We start from the raw sequence: 14576 nt of genomic DNA on the forward strand, positions 1-14576 counted from the left end.
AATTTGTTCTATCAGATAATAGCAGTCAGTTAACATGACATTTATGAATGAATTATGAAGCCTTTATGTTGTTTATTATTACATACATTCTTCAAAATTCACAAAAAAATTACGTTAGCTGATGAAGATTATCTCATAGAGCAAAACGTATAAAATCTAAGCCTGTTTTTACCACAGACCTTATTTTGCGTTTATCCAAAAACCCAACAAAAACGCCATTCATTTTCCTCATATGCTTTGTCCAACGAACCATGGTGGAGTAAGTGCCTACAAAAAGAATCCATTACTATTTCCGTCATTGTTCTATCTGTGCTATAACTAATCAATGTTATTTCTTGATCAATTGGTAAATCACAATTTACCCATGATACATCACGGGTTTTGATGCTCTCGAACACTCTCTGTAACATAGATCTGTTTGATAACAAAGTTCTCGGTTTCCACTATTTACCACAGCCACAAAGTCAAAATTGTCTATATCGTAGAAAATACATGAAAACAACCATTTGCTTTTTAATCTTAATTCAAGGCTATGGTTGTGCATAAGGTTAGCAGTGTGGTTATAAATTAACGTTTAAAATCATATTTTAAGAAGATAAATTGTAGAAATAGGCGGGGTTTATGATTTTGTGTTTGTGGTAACTAGTGACGATCAAAGTTCCCCCTGCTTTCCCATTGGAAGCTTTCCCCCTTCACTGTCATTTCCGGACGCGGCGAACAGAAGGAAAAATATATATTGCACATCCAATGGAATGGATTAATAAATGCAGTAGCTAGCTAGCTGCTCGAAAGTAATAATTTCAACCACAAAACATATGTGATTATCAAAACGGGTATCCTGGACGCTTGGTTTTTTAAGTCTCGCTATATATTTGCATCAGTCCATAAATGACGGTCCTATCTGAGGAGACGGTGTTTCCAGGTCTGAATAGCTAAACTAGTTAGCTGGCTACCCAATGCTAGCTAGTTAGCGGATACATTTCTGCTAACTAACATTAGATGGCCAGCCTTGATTTGGTATCTGGTTAATCCGAAAATTGTATTTGTGTCTCATTATTTTTAGCAGTGCCGGTGTGTTTACTTATTTCGTTGCAGTTTGAACGTGTTTTAAAGGCACGACTTAACGTTAACGCTTTGACTCCTTCTCTTGAAGGCTAGCTAGTAGAAGGTCAACATTGTTGAACCCTGCTAGCTACAGCTGACTACAGTGGGTGGGATACACTTCTCAGCAAACCGTCAGCTGCAGTTATGTGTAATGAGATATAAACAGAGTGGGTGTTTCAGCTATCCAGGTCCAGACAGTTGTTCATTAGTTAGTCATTAGCTAGCTAACTGAGAAAGTAGCTATAACATTACCTGCTGGCTGAAGTTACTCAATTCTCTCCAACCATGATCAAGTTGATGCGCCCGAAAATACCTCAATAACAACAGCCAATACTTGGAAATATGGATTTCACGTGGACTAAAGCCATACTTCAAAATCCCCCGATTCTACTTTCAAAATTACATTTTCAGACTACTGTCTTAGCTACTTTTTGATTTTTGCTGACAGGACAACTTTCCCTGTTTTGTTTTGGAGAGTATTGTTTTGACTTGGGATTTCTGGTATATTTTTGCATGGTAGTTAGTTTCTTTCTCAATAACAGGTAGGCCTGACTTCTAACATAAGATGTTCTGTTATTTTGTTATTTTTATTAACCATTGATGACAGATACAATTGTCAAGTCTTGTTCAGAACATTTTTAACTACAGTGGAATTTGTGAATCAAATTCCATTGTAGTACAGAATAACATACAATCACAGTGCTCATCTGTCTTTGCCCCCACAGAGTGGACAATGAATGGCCTATCTGTCAGTGAGCTATGCTGCCTGTTCTGCTGCCCCCCCTTTCCGAGCCGTATTGCTGCCAAGCTTGCCTTCCTGCCTCCTGAGCCTACATATTCCCTCCTCCCAGACCTAGAGGGGTCTGTAGCCCCGGGGACAGAAGGGACCGCAGGGCTGAGATCCAGAGCTAGTGGGGTACCTGGGGCTGCTGTAGGGGGTTCAGTCAGCACTGGTCCTGCAGAAGGAAAATGGAAGCTCCACCTGACAGAGCGAGCCGAGTTCCAGTATTCCCAGAGAGAACTGGATGCTACAGATGTGTTCCTTACCCGCTCCAGTCGTGGAAACAGAGTGGGATGCATGTACATCCGCTGTGCCCCCACTGCCAGGTTAGTCACACGTGTGTGTGTGTGTGTGTGTGTGTGTGTGTGTGTGTGTGTGTGTGTGTGTACACACCTTGGCTCATTGAGGCCCTATTGTTTCACCATGTGTCACACATCCTCTGATAAACTCACCCCCTGTTCGTCTTGTTTTTGTTATGCCATTATTTTGCTTGTGTCCTATTTCTTTACTTCCTGTACTTGCTTCCTCGTTGTGTCAGGCTATCTCAAATCTGTTCTCTTCCTGCTTTCCTCATTCATTGTTCATGCCATCTTCTTTGACCTACCGATACCATTCTCCTTGTCCTTACCCCAATACATGCTCTCATTTTTTGCCTGTGGTTTTGTAAGATGATATTGGTGAGTTGTGATAGTCTAATTTGTCTATTGGTGATTGATAGTCTGGTTTGCGGAGTTTATACATCATTATGTTTTCACATGGTATGGCTTCAGGTAGCCTACTTGTTGCTCCTGTTGATTTATTTCAGTAATCAGCTAAATTGATTGGCGAAGACATGGACTGGGTCCTGTTACACTTGATGTAGTGCCAGCGTCACAAGTGAATGTAATATGGCACTCCTTGTTCAGGGTATTTTGAGTAAAAAGCCCAAGAGCAAAGAAATGACTTACTGTATGGGAGGGGCCAAGTCTCTTTAGGGAATAGAGAGTATCCAGTGGCTTTAGGGAGCACAGCTTGCATTCATGAATAGAAAGCACAAGGCTGATGCTTGGGGAATACCAACCCTATTATTCATGTAATACAGAACAAGTAAAAAGACAGGAGTTAAACTTAGTGAACTAGTCCTCTCTTCAGTCTGTGGCCATAACCAGTTTACCTTAATCAGCACATTCAAGTCCCATTCAAATCGGTAATTCCTGAGGTTTTAATGGGAATCTGCTGTTCACACAGTACAGGTCAGGGTAGGTAAAAAGACCAGGTACAGTCTATCTTGGTAACCTAGTTGTCTCTCTGTGGCCTCTCTCACCAGGTTCACAGTGCTGTTCTCTCACGGCAATGCAGTGGACCTTGGCCAGATGAGCAGCTTCTATATCGGCCTGGGAACGCGTATCAACTGCAATATCTTCTCCTACGACTACTCCGGCTACGGTGTCAGCACGGGCAAGCCTTCAGAGAAGAACCTCTACGCTGACATTGACGCCGCCTGGCAGGCCCTGCGCACACGGTACTTACGCAACGCACAGGGCTGGGCAGGCTGGGGCTCTATACATCATCTGTCTCTTATACACATCTAGATGTGTATAAGAGACGCAACGCACAGGGCTGGGCAGGCTGGGGCTCTATACATCATCATGTCAGGGAGGGACGGCTGTGTAGTCATTGGGAGATGTCACCTTACAGAGGGGGGGGGGGGGGGGGGTGTAATGTCACACAATGACAGGCTCATGCAGCTAATGGACTGTCTCATTAGTTTGATGGGATGCTGTGTTATCAATGGCTGTCCTTGGATAGATGTTATGGAGCTACAGCTGGTGTTTATGTTAGGCGTGCCATGTTCGCAGACATTTGTTACCCGTTACTCCTAGATCTATATGATAAAAGTATGTTGTCATTACATATTATCATAGTTTAGGCTTCAAAGGAGTGATTTATGTTCAAATTGTTTTAGTGTTTGCTACTCCTAGCTTTTCCCTGACATACATGATTGTGTTTAATTCCTCTTTCTTCCTGGTTGTGATCAGATATGGCATCAGCCCAGAGAACATAATCCTGTACGGGCAGAGCATTGGCACCGTGCCCACGGTCGACCTGGCATCTCGGTATGAGTGTGCCGCTGTGGTGCTCCACTCCCCCCTCACCTCTGGCATGCGGGTGGCCTTCCCAGACACCAAGAAGACCTACTGCTTTGATGCTTTCCCCAAGTGAGTAACCTACAACACCTTCCTCCTTATCTCTTTATCTTCAACTCTGACTGCTTGTCTGTCTGCCTTTTGGCATTTTCACATAATAGCACATGATGAGATTAGGATATATAAGTGTAGAAATGGAAGTGGCAAAAGATTTGTCCAACTAAAAGAAGAAGAACTGCAATCTCTCATTTATTTCATTATTCAGTCTCTCTCTCTCTCAATGGGGAAACAGCCTCATCACATCTGAGTCATAACTGAGTCATCTCTCACTCTGCATCAGATCATAAGCAGGTGTCGTAAACACTGACTCCTCCAGTCATTTTATCATATCATCACCCTTTATTATGTAAAGTGTGATGGTGTGGTATTTGAGCCATTAGAATCACATGTTTGTTCACTGAATAGGATTCCATTACAGTCCAGTACCAGGCAGTGCCAGTGTAGGAGTAGAGTAGGTGATGGGGATGCCTCTGCTCTGTGGTGAAAGCCTCCAGTGTTCTGCTCCACCCCCGGGTGCCTGTTGCCTAGCTGGCTCTCCCCACTCTTCAGCCCACACTGACTCCCATACTCCAGGAGTAGGCAACTAGATTCAGCCGAGGACCGATGTGTCCAAGCGGATGGTCGGGGGCCGGAAAATTAAGATAATTTGTACACTTGAACAAGTATTTGTAGGAATACAAAGTTTTTGCTGAGTTCCTTGTGATTTTTGTCTTTTTTGATAAACTAAAATCACTCGCAGGCTGGTTTTGGCCCGCAGGCCGCCTGTTTCCGACCCCTGCCATACGCCATCCGGTCCGTGGACTCCCAGTAATGTAATACTAGCTTGGTTCAGATCTGTATGTGCTTATAGCCAACCCACAGTTATGTGTGGGACAGAGGGAGGACTATGAGTACTCTCTTCCTTCTGAACTAGTTGATTGAGCTGAGCTGGGAGATGCATTTACATGCAGCAGTATTATGATCTAATTTATCTACTGTCTGTCCTGTTTGTTCCTCGACCTGTTAGGCAACAGTTGCTGGTCAGTGCTCGTTGCAGAGGGCAGGTTGCACTAACCGGCCATGCTAGAACAGACAGAAGTCTGTACAGCGCTTTCTGTCCACGGTTACCCTTTAAGAACATACTTACTTATAACAGTGTTGTTACACACATGGCAAGTGACTACCTTTGCTTCCCTAATCCCCAGTCTCTAACTCTGCCTCTCTCTCTGTCAGCATTGAGAAGGTGTCTAAGATCACGTCGCCGGTGCTGATCATCCACGGGACGGAGGACGAGGTGATCGACTTCTCCCACGGCTTGGCTCTGTTCGAGCGCTGTCCCAAGGCCGTGGAGCCACTCTGGGTGGAGGGGGCGGGACACAATGACATCGAACTGTACAGCCAGTACCTGGAGCGCCTGCGCCGCTTCATTGGCCAGGAGCTGGCCGCACAGCACGCCTGATACCCCCATACCACCTGAGCCCCCAGTCCTCCTCTGGCTCCGTGCTGTTCCCCTGGTCGGAGTGGGTCAGTGAAAATGGGTGGCTCTGTCTTGGAGGAGGGGTGAAGTCTGGCCTCTCAGAATGAATAATCCTTCACCTTTTGGTCAACTTTGTCTGGATGCTCACAGCCCTGTCTTTTTGTTGTTTTCCGTCTTTTCTGTCTCTGTCATTAATCCTGGTCAGGGATTCTCTAGTCCACCTCTCGCCCCGGGGACAGTGCAAGAATGCAACCCAGACATGGAGGGCTCTCTACTGGTCTGTCTAAAGCGCCTCTCTCTTACCCCAGCCTAACACAACCTCAGATAGGTCAGGTGTTCCAAACATGTACTGTTTAACCTCTTCTGAGACATTTACACATGATTCAACTTTAACTAACAACCCTAACATGGACAAATAATTGAGTGATGAATATTTGTCATTTTATCTTTTAACACATGACACTGAGCCACTACTTTACAAATCATGTGGTATTGACAGATTAGTATAACTGTCCTGTTTGAAAGCAGGTTTGTTGCGAATGTTTTGTGTGGAATCTTCTTAGCTCTCTCTCTCTCGTTTACAATTAAGATGTAATTTAATCATTTGTTTCATAGACATATAAATCGGAAATTTTTATAATTATTAAGCATGGATTCATTTGAATCCAGAAAGTGATTAGAGCAAAAAGTTGCAGAATTATTGCTTTGGCTGAAGTTCAAAATCTCAGCCAAATTAATTGTTTCAAAAGCATTCTTAAGTCGCTTGGATATCTCTAAGGCAAGATTAATTTCTAGCTCGGCAACCCCTCTTATGTTTCTAGCTCAGCAACCCCTCTTATGTTTCTAGCACGGCAACCACTCATGTTTCTAGCACGGCAACCACTCTTATGTTTCACGCACTGAACTAAATTCACCTCTTACTGGGTTTCTGTCTGAAATGGTGGTTCCACATCCAGCTTCAGATGTTTTCAAAGGCTTTTTTGTAAGTGATTTACAGAGTTGTACAAAGAATTTCACTTTTAGGTATTTCTAAATCAGTGAGTTTATTTCATACCTCCAAAAACACTAAATCATTGTGAATCACTAAGATTTTGCCAGTAATGGCCATTCACATAGTAAATTGGGTCGGGTCAGATGAGACTAAGCTGAATGGAGTATTAACTGAACTTGCTGCTAAAGATTAGGATAAAATGGATTGAAAAGGGTCAAACTCTCCACATCCATTAATGCAGCTTAGTTTGATGGGAAATTGAACAGTCATACATGTTTCAATAATATTTTTTACGCTGTACAGTAGAGTGGCGCCAATGATGTACAGTACACGCTGCTGGTACCATATGACATTTGAAAACACTTATTCAGCCATGTCATGTTACATGTGTGATTAGTTTCTTGTTTACTTCATTTTAGGGTAAATAACACTTCATTATAACATTAGTAGAGCTATGGAATAGGATGTGCTCTATTTTGTTATTGACCAGGTTTATTTCCAGCAGGCTCCCTTTTCAACTCCAACTAGCCCTTTTCACTCACTTCGTCCTGTTGCCACACTATTTCAGACAGACTTGGGATTCCACCATTTCTGTCTGTCTGTGTGTGAAAGTTGACTTGAACGAATGCCCAACTTCTCTGGCATATGGGGTCTACCACCACAAGATAGTGGAGATCCTTGAGTTGGGTTTTGGGGGAGTCAGGATAACATGTACATAGCAACCAAAGTTTAACAGGAAATGTTCTGTCTTGAACAAAGCGTGCCTGCTTTTCTAATGGTATGTTCATCAGAACCAAAGAAAAAGTCCATCACATCACCCATAGTACATGGGTTTCTTATCAGTCACTGCATACAGTTAGGGAACAAAAGTGAGTTTACTCCCTATGATGGACTATTGTATCGAGAATACAAGCAATACAACTGATTTCTGTGTCTGGGTGGCCTGAGAGAGGAGCATGTGTCTGGGAGGTAGGGTTGCAAAATTCAGGGAACATTCAAGAAATTCACTTATTTTCCCGAAATCCCAGTTGGAGGGTTCCCGGACACAGGAGGGAATAAGCAGGACTCGAGTCATCCAACCAGGACTTATGGAAAACAGGGGAATTTAAATCAAATCAAATTTTATTTGTCACATACATATGGTTAGCAGATGTTAATGCGAGTGTAGCGAAATGCTTGTGCTTCTAGTTCCGACAATGCAGTAATAACCAACGAGTAATCTAACCTAACAATTCCACAACTACTACCTTATACACACAAGTGTAAAGGGATAAAGAATATGTACCTAAAGATATATGAATGAGTGATGGTACAGAACGGCATAGGCAAGATGCAGTAGATGGTATCGAGTACAGTATATACATATGAGATGAGTAATGTAGGGTATGTAAACATAAAAGTGCATAGTTTAAAGTGGCTAGTGATACATGTATTACATAAAGATGGCAATTTATTGAAAGTTCACAGAATTTTGCAACCCTGGTGGGAGGTGACGGACTGACTGTACTTCGAGTGTGAGACGAGTTCCAGACAGACACATTCAGAGCTTTTGTTTGAAGAAACTAAGTTATGGAAATTAATTTTTGTATTCAAATGTAATGTGCTTTCAAAAAGTATTCAGACCCCTTGACTTTTTCTACATTTTGTTAGGTTATAGCCTTATTCTAAAGTTGATTAAATTGTATTTTTTCCCTCATCAAGCTACAAATAATACCCCATAATGACAAAGCAAAAACAGGTAAATATAACATTTACAAAAGTATTCAGACCATTTACTCAGTACTTTGTTGAAGCACCTTTGGCAGCGATTACAACCTTGAGTCTTCTTGGGTATGACGCTACAAGCTTGGCACACCTATATTTGGGGAGTTTCTATCATTCTTCTTTGCAGATTCTCTCAAGCTGTCAGGTTGGATGGGGAGCGTTGCTGCAAAGCTATTTTCAGGTCTCTCCAGAGATGTTTGATCGGGTTAAAGTCCGGGCTCTGGCTGGGCCACTCAAGGACATTCAGAGACTTGTCCCGAAGCCACTCCTTCATTGTCTTGGTTGTGTGCTTAGGGTCGTGGTCCTGTTGGAAGGTGAACCTTCACCCCAGTCTGAGGTCCTGAGTGCTCTGGAGCAGGTTTCTGTACTTTACTTTGCTCTGTTCATCTTTGCCTCGATCTTGACTAGTCTCCCAGTCCCTGCCTCTGAAAAACATCCACACAGCAAGATGCTGCCACCACCATGCTTCACTGTAGGGATGGTGCCAGGTTTCCTCCAGATGTGACACTTGGCATTCAGGCCAAAATGTTCAATCTTGGTTTCATCAGACCAGAAAATCTTGTTTCTCATGGTCTGAGAGTCTTTAGGTGGCTCATGACAAATTCCAAGCTGTCTGTCATGTGCCTTTTACTGAGGAGTGGCTTCCGTCTTGCCACTCTACCATAAAGGCCTGATTGGTGGAGTCCTGCAGAGATGGTTGTCCTTCTGGAAGGTTCTCATCTCCACAGAGGAACTATGGAGCTCTGTCAGAGTGACCATCGGGTTCTTGGTCACCTCCCTGACCAAGGCCCTTCTCCCCCGATTGCTTAGTTTGGCCGGGCAGCCAGCTCTAGGAAGAGTCTTGGTGGTTCCAAACTTCTTCCATTTAAGAATGATGGAGGCCACTGTGTTCTTGGGGATCTTCAATGCTGCATAAATGTTTTGGTACCCTTCCCCAGATCTGTGCCTCGACACAATCCTGTCTCGGAGCTCTACGGACAATTCCTTCGACCTCATGGCTTGGTTTATGCGCTGACATGCACTGTCAACTGTGGGACCTTATATAGAAAGATGTGTGCCTTTCCAAATCATGTCCAATCAATTGAATTTACCACAGGTGGACTCCAATCAAGTTGTAGAAACATCTGAAGGATGATCAATAGAAACAGGATGCACCGGAGCTCAATTTGAGTCTCATAGCAAAGGGTCTGAATACTTATTTACATAAGGTATCTGGTTTTTGTAATACATTTACACACATTTAGAAAAACCTGTTTTTGCTTTGTCATTATGGTGTATTGTGTTTAGATTGCTGAGGATTTTTATCTATTTAATCCATTTTAGAATAAGGCTGTAACGTAACAAAATGTGGAAAAAGTCAATGGGTCTGAATATTTCCGAAGGCACTGTATGTGCTATCTCTATGGATAAGTTTTGGGGGTGAGTATTTGGATCCAAGGTGATGATGGGTTGGTGTGTTATTCTATCCAGTTATGCATTGTTTATTATTTACAACTTTGTTATATTACGTTATAGAAATGTTTTATCTTTATTCCAAAAATAAAAACAAACATGAATTGATAAAATAAACCTTCTGTGTCTGTTGCGATTCCTATTATGTTTCTCCCATTGATATAGAACTGCTCTCTGTAAATTATGTTTAAGTCAACTCTATTCACCATTTTCCCATTGATTCACTTTTGGCATGCTATAAAGAAAGAGTAGCATAAGTGTTGGAAAAGGCCTCAGAGGGCTAGTCTACCAGCTGCTATACGGCTGCTGGCTTTTACGGGCTCCTAACCAACTGTGCTATTTTGTTAGTTTTTTCACATTGTAACTCATTTTGTATTTTGTTGCTGCTACCGTCTCTTATGACCGAAAAGAGCTTCTGGACATCAGAACAGCGATTACTCACCTTGAACTGGACGAAGATTTTTTATTTAATGATTCCGACGCAAAGGATATACTGCTTTGTCAAGTTGAGGCCCAAATCCCCGTCATCAGCATGAGGAAAAGGGGGAGGAGGGCGGGGGTGCCTTGTAAGAATTTGCCAACGAGTAGGTAAACCACCACTTCCCTCTGTATTATTGGCTAACGTAAAATCATTGGAAAACAAACTGGACGATCTACGATTAAGACTATCCTACCAACGGAACATTAAACTGTAATTTGCTGCACCCTCGACAACTACTGTGATTATTGTTATTTGACCATGCTGGTCATTTATGAACATTTGAACATCTTGGCCATGTTCTGTTATAATCTCCACCCGGCACAGCCAGAAGAGGACTGGCCACCCCTCATAGCCTGGTTCCTCTCTAGGTTTCTTCCTAGGTTTTGGCCTTTCTAGGGAGTTTTTCCTAGCCACCGTGCTTCTACATCTGCATTGCTTGTTGTTTGGGGTTTTAGGCTGGGTTTCTGTACAGCACTTTGAGATATCAGCTGATGTACGAAGGGCTATATAAATAAATTTGATTTGATTAATATCTAATGTTTCACCGAGATGTGGTTGAACGACGACACAGGTCATATAGAGCTGGCTGGCTTCTCCATGCATCAGCAGGACAGAGCAGCTATGTCTGGTAAGACGAGGGGTGGGGGTGTGTGTCTATTTGTCAATATCTGCTGGTGCGCGATGTCTAATATTAAAGAAGTCTTGAGTTATTGCTTCGCTTGAGGTAGAATACCTCATGATAAGCTGTAGACCAGACTATCTACCAATAGAGTTCTCATCTGTATTATTCGTAGCCGTCTAATTACCACCACAGACCGATGCTGGCACTAAGACCGCACTTAACGAGCTGTATAAGGCCATTAGCGAACAAGAAAATGCTCATCCAGAAGCGGCGCTCCTAGTGGCCGGGGACTTTAATGCAGGCAAACTTAAATCCGTTTTAACCTAATTTCTACCAGCATGTCACATGTGCAACCAGAGAAAGAAAAAAATCTAGACCACCTTTACTCCATACACAGACGCATACATAGATCTCCCTCGCCCTCCATTTTGCAAATCTGACCATAATTCTATCCTCCTGATTCCTGCTAACAAGCAAAAACTAAAGCAGGAAGTACCACTGACTCGCTCAATACGGAAGTGGTCAGATGATGCGGATGCTATGCTACAGGACTGTTTTGCTAGCAACGACTGGAATATGTTCCCTGGATTCATCCAATGGCATTGAGGAGTATATCGTTTCACCAACAAGCGCATCGACGACGTAGTCCCCACAGTGACCATATGTACATTTCCCAAACAGAAGCCATGGATTACAAGCAACATCTGCAAAGAGCGGGACACTAATTTGGACACTTATATGAAATCCCGCTATGACATCAAACAGGCAAAGCTTCAATATATGACTAAGATTAAATCCTACTACACCGACTCTGACGCTCGTCGGATGTGGCAGGGTATGAAAGATATTACGGACTACAAAGTAAAACCCAGCCGCGAGCTGCCTAGTGTCGCGAGCCTACCAGACGAGCGAAATGCCTGTTATGCTCGCTTCGAGGCAAGCAACACTGAAGCATGCATGAGAGCACCGCCTGTTCCGGATGACTGCGATCACGCTCTCCGTAGCCTTTAAACAGGTCAACATTCACAAAGCCACTAGGCCAGACGGATTACCAGGACGTGTACTCAAAGCATGCACGGAAAAAACTGGAAAGTGTCTTCACTGACATTTTCAACCTCTCCCTGACCGAGTCTGTAATACATATATGTTTCAAACAGACCACCATAGTCCCTGTGCCCAAGAAAGTGAAGGTAACCTGCCTAAATGATTACCGCACTCACATCGGTACCCATGAAGTGCTTTGAAAGGCTGGTCATGGCTCACATCAACACCATCATGCCGTACACCCTCCAACCCAATTCGCATACCGCTCCAACAGATCCACAGATGACGCAATCTCAATCGCACTCCACACTGCACTTTCCCACCTGGACAAAAGGAACACCTATGTGAGAATGCTGTTCATTGACTACAGATCAGCATTCAACACCATAGCTCATCACTAAGCTAAGGACCCTGGGACTAAACACCTCCCTCTGCAACTGGATCCTGGACTTCCTGACGGACCACCCCCAGGTAGTAAGAGTACGCAACAACACATCTGCCACGCTGATCCTCAACACTGGGGCCCCTCAGGGGTGCGTGCTTTGTCCCCTCCTGTACTCCCTGTTCAACTACGACTGTGTGGCCAAGCACAACACCAACACCATCATTAAGTTTGCTGACAACATAACAGTGGTAGGCCTGATCACAGACAACGATGAGACAGCCTATAGGGAGAAGGTAAGAGACCTGGCAGTGTGGTGCCAGGACAACAAATTCTCCCTCAATGTGAGCAAGACAAAGGAGCGGATCGTGGACTATAGGAAAAGGAGGGCCGAACAGGCCCCCATTAACATCGACAGGGCTGAAGTGGAGCGGGTCGAGAGTGTCAATTTCCTTGGTGACCACATCACCAACAAACTATTATGGTTCAAACACACTGTTAAGAGAATTATGTTCTCAATGTTCATAAACTGAACTTCAATTAACTACTCAGTCTGCAACCCAGAATTTGTAAGATACTGGTTGACATGAAAACAGACAGAGGCCCAGTCTACAATAGTCAAATGTTTATTCACAAGAGCGCTCTAAAGTCAAGAATACAAAGATCCATTTTATAGCTGCGCACATACTTCCACACAAACATTAGATATCCTACGCACATACATACACACTAACATTAGGAGAGCTATCTTCTTCTCTACAATTCTCACCACAGTTTCTCACTACCTAGCTAACAGTTCCAGTCCCCCCCAGATAAAGGAAAACTGGTGGCGTGGTCCCTGTCCTATCTTATCTTCCCAGAGTTATAGCAGGGTCGTTCAACCATAGTTTAATTGTTTCTAGGTGTTTTCTTAAGCATACACACATTTCTCTCTCTCCCAGTCTAACCTAGTTGGACTTATGTTTAATACTTTTAATTACTCCTTATCCATGCTACATAACCTCTAATCCCTAATGGTTAAGTTTCCGGGTAGAATTATTTAATCATTTATATTTAAACCTTATAAACTCTTTTATCACACACCAAGAAAGTCGTGAAGAGGGCACGACAACACCTTTCCCCCTCAGGAGACTGAAAAGATTTGGCATAGGTCCCGAGATCCTCAAAAAGTTATACAACTGCACCATTGAGAGCACCCTGAACGGTTGCATTACTAGGCAGAGGAAGGCCCAAAAAATGGTCAAAGACTCAAGTCACCCAAGACATAGACTGTTCTCTTTGCTACCCCACGGTAAGTGGTACCGGAGCCCCAAGTCCAAGACCAAAAGGCTCTTTAACAGCTTCTACCCCAAGCCATAAGACTGCTGAACAATTAATCAAATGGCCACGCGGACTATTTACATTGACCCCCCCCCACCGCTGCTACTCGCAGTTTATTATCTATGCATAGTCACTTCACAAATTACTTTGACGAACCTGTACCCCCGCACATTAGCTCGGTACCGGTACCACCTCTATATAGCCTCATTATTGTTAAGTAACTTTTTTTCACTTTAGTTTATTTAGTAAATATTTGATTAACTCTTTCTTGAACTGCATTGTTGGTTAAAGGCTTGTAAGTAAGTATTTCACAGTAATGTCTACACCTGTTGTATTCCGCGCATGTGACAAATAACATTTGATTTGATTTGACCAGAGAAGAGGGAATGGTAATTGGGGAGCTCAACAGATGTGCTTAGCTATTATCTATGACAAAAATATTCAAATGATTGGTCTGTTTTCATTATACAAATGTTAGTCTCACCAACCTCTCTTCATAGAGCAGAGGTATGTGGCAGGGTCTACAGTCAATCACGGATTACAAAAAGAAAACCAGCCCCGTCGCGGACCAGGATGTCTTGCTCCCAGACAGACTAAATAACTTTTTTGCTCGCTTTGAGGACAATACAGTGCCACTGACACGGCCCGCTACCAAAACCTGCGGGCTCTCCTTCACTGCAGCCGAGGTGAGTAAAACATTTAAACATGTTAACCCTCGCAAGGCTGCAGGCCCAGACGGCATTCCCAGCCGCGTCCTCAGAGCATGCGCAGACCAGCTGGCTGGTGTGTTTAAGGACATACAATGCAGTAATAACCAACAGTAATCTAACCTAACAATTCCACAACTACTACTATACACACAAGTGTAAAGGGATAAGAAATATGTACATAAAGATATAATGAATGAGTGATGGTACAGAACGGCATAGGCAAGATGCAGTAGATGGTATGTAGTAGACAGTCCATACATTATGAGATGACTAATGTAGGGTT

At 43.3% G+C, this 14576-nt stretch overlaps 1 protein-coding gene across 2 annotated transcripts; it reads left to right on the forward strand.

Moving 5' to 3' along the window:
- Positions 1-695: 695 nt before the first annotated feature.
- On the forward strand, positions 696-9851 carry LOC111972141 (alpha/beta hydrolase domain-containing protein 17A). 2 transcript variants are annotated; one of them, XM_023999015.2, is made up of 5 exons: positions 696-1646; positions 1830-2211; positions 3192-3386; positions 3904-4083; positions 5284-9851. In XM_023999015.2, exons 2-5 carry the CDS (start codon positions 1838-1840, stop codon positions 5507-5509), a joined length of 975 nt encoding a protein of 324 aa, XP_023854783.1. In that variant the 5' UTR covers positions 696-1646; positions 1830-1837; the 3' UTR covers positions 5510-9851. The 2 variants fall into 2 exon arrangements, with proteins under 2 accessions (XP_023854783.1, XP_023854781.1); XM_023999013.2 differs by having other exon boundaries at positions 696-922.
- The last annotated feature ends 4725 nt before the right edge of the window (positions 9852-14576 follow it).

Source organism: Salvelinus sp. IW2-2015, linkage group LG13 (genome assembly GCF_002910315.2).
Source record: "Salvelinus sp. IW2-2015 linkage group LG13, ASM291031v2, whole genome shotgun sequence".
Lineage (NCBI taxonomy): Eukaryota > Metazoa > Chordata > Actinopteri > Salmoniformes > Salmonidae > Salvelinus > Salvelinus sp. IW2-2015.

Coding starts and splice junctions, on each gene's coding strand:
- LOC111972141 (XM_023999013.2), top strand. CDS start 889: ATGACGGTCCTATCTGAGGAGACGGTGTTTCCAG. Junction 923..1,829: donor TGAGGAGACGGTGTTTCCAG/GTCTGAATAGCT, acceptor TTGCCCCCACAG/AGTGGACAATGAATGGCCTA. Junction 4,084..5,283: donor TGCTTTGATGCTTTCCCCAA/GTGAGTAACCTA, acceptor TCTCTCTGTCAG/CATTGAGAAGGTGTCTAAGA.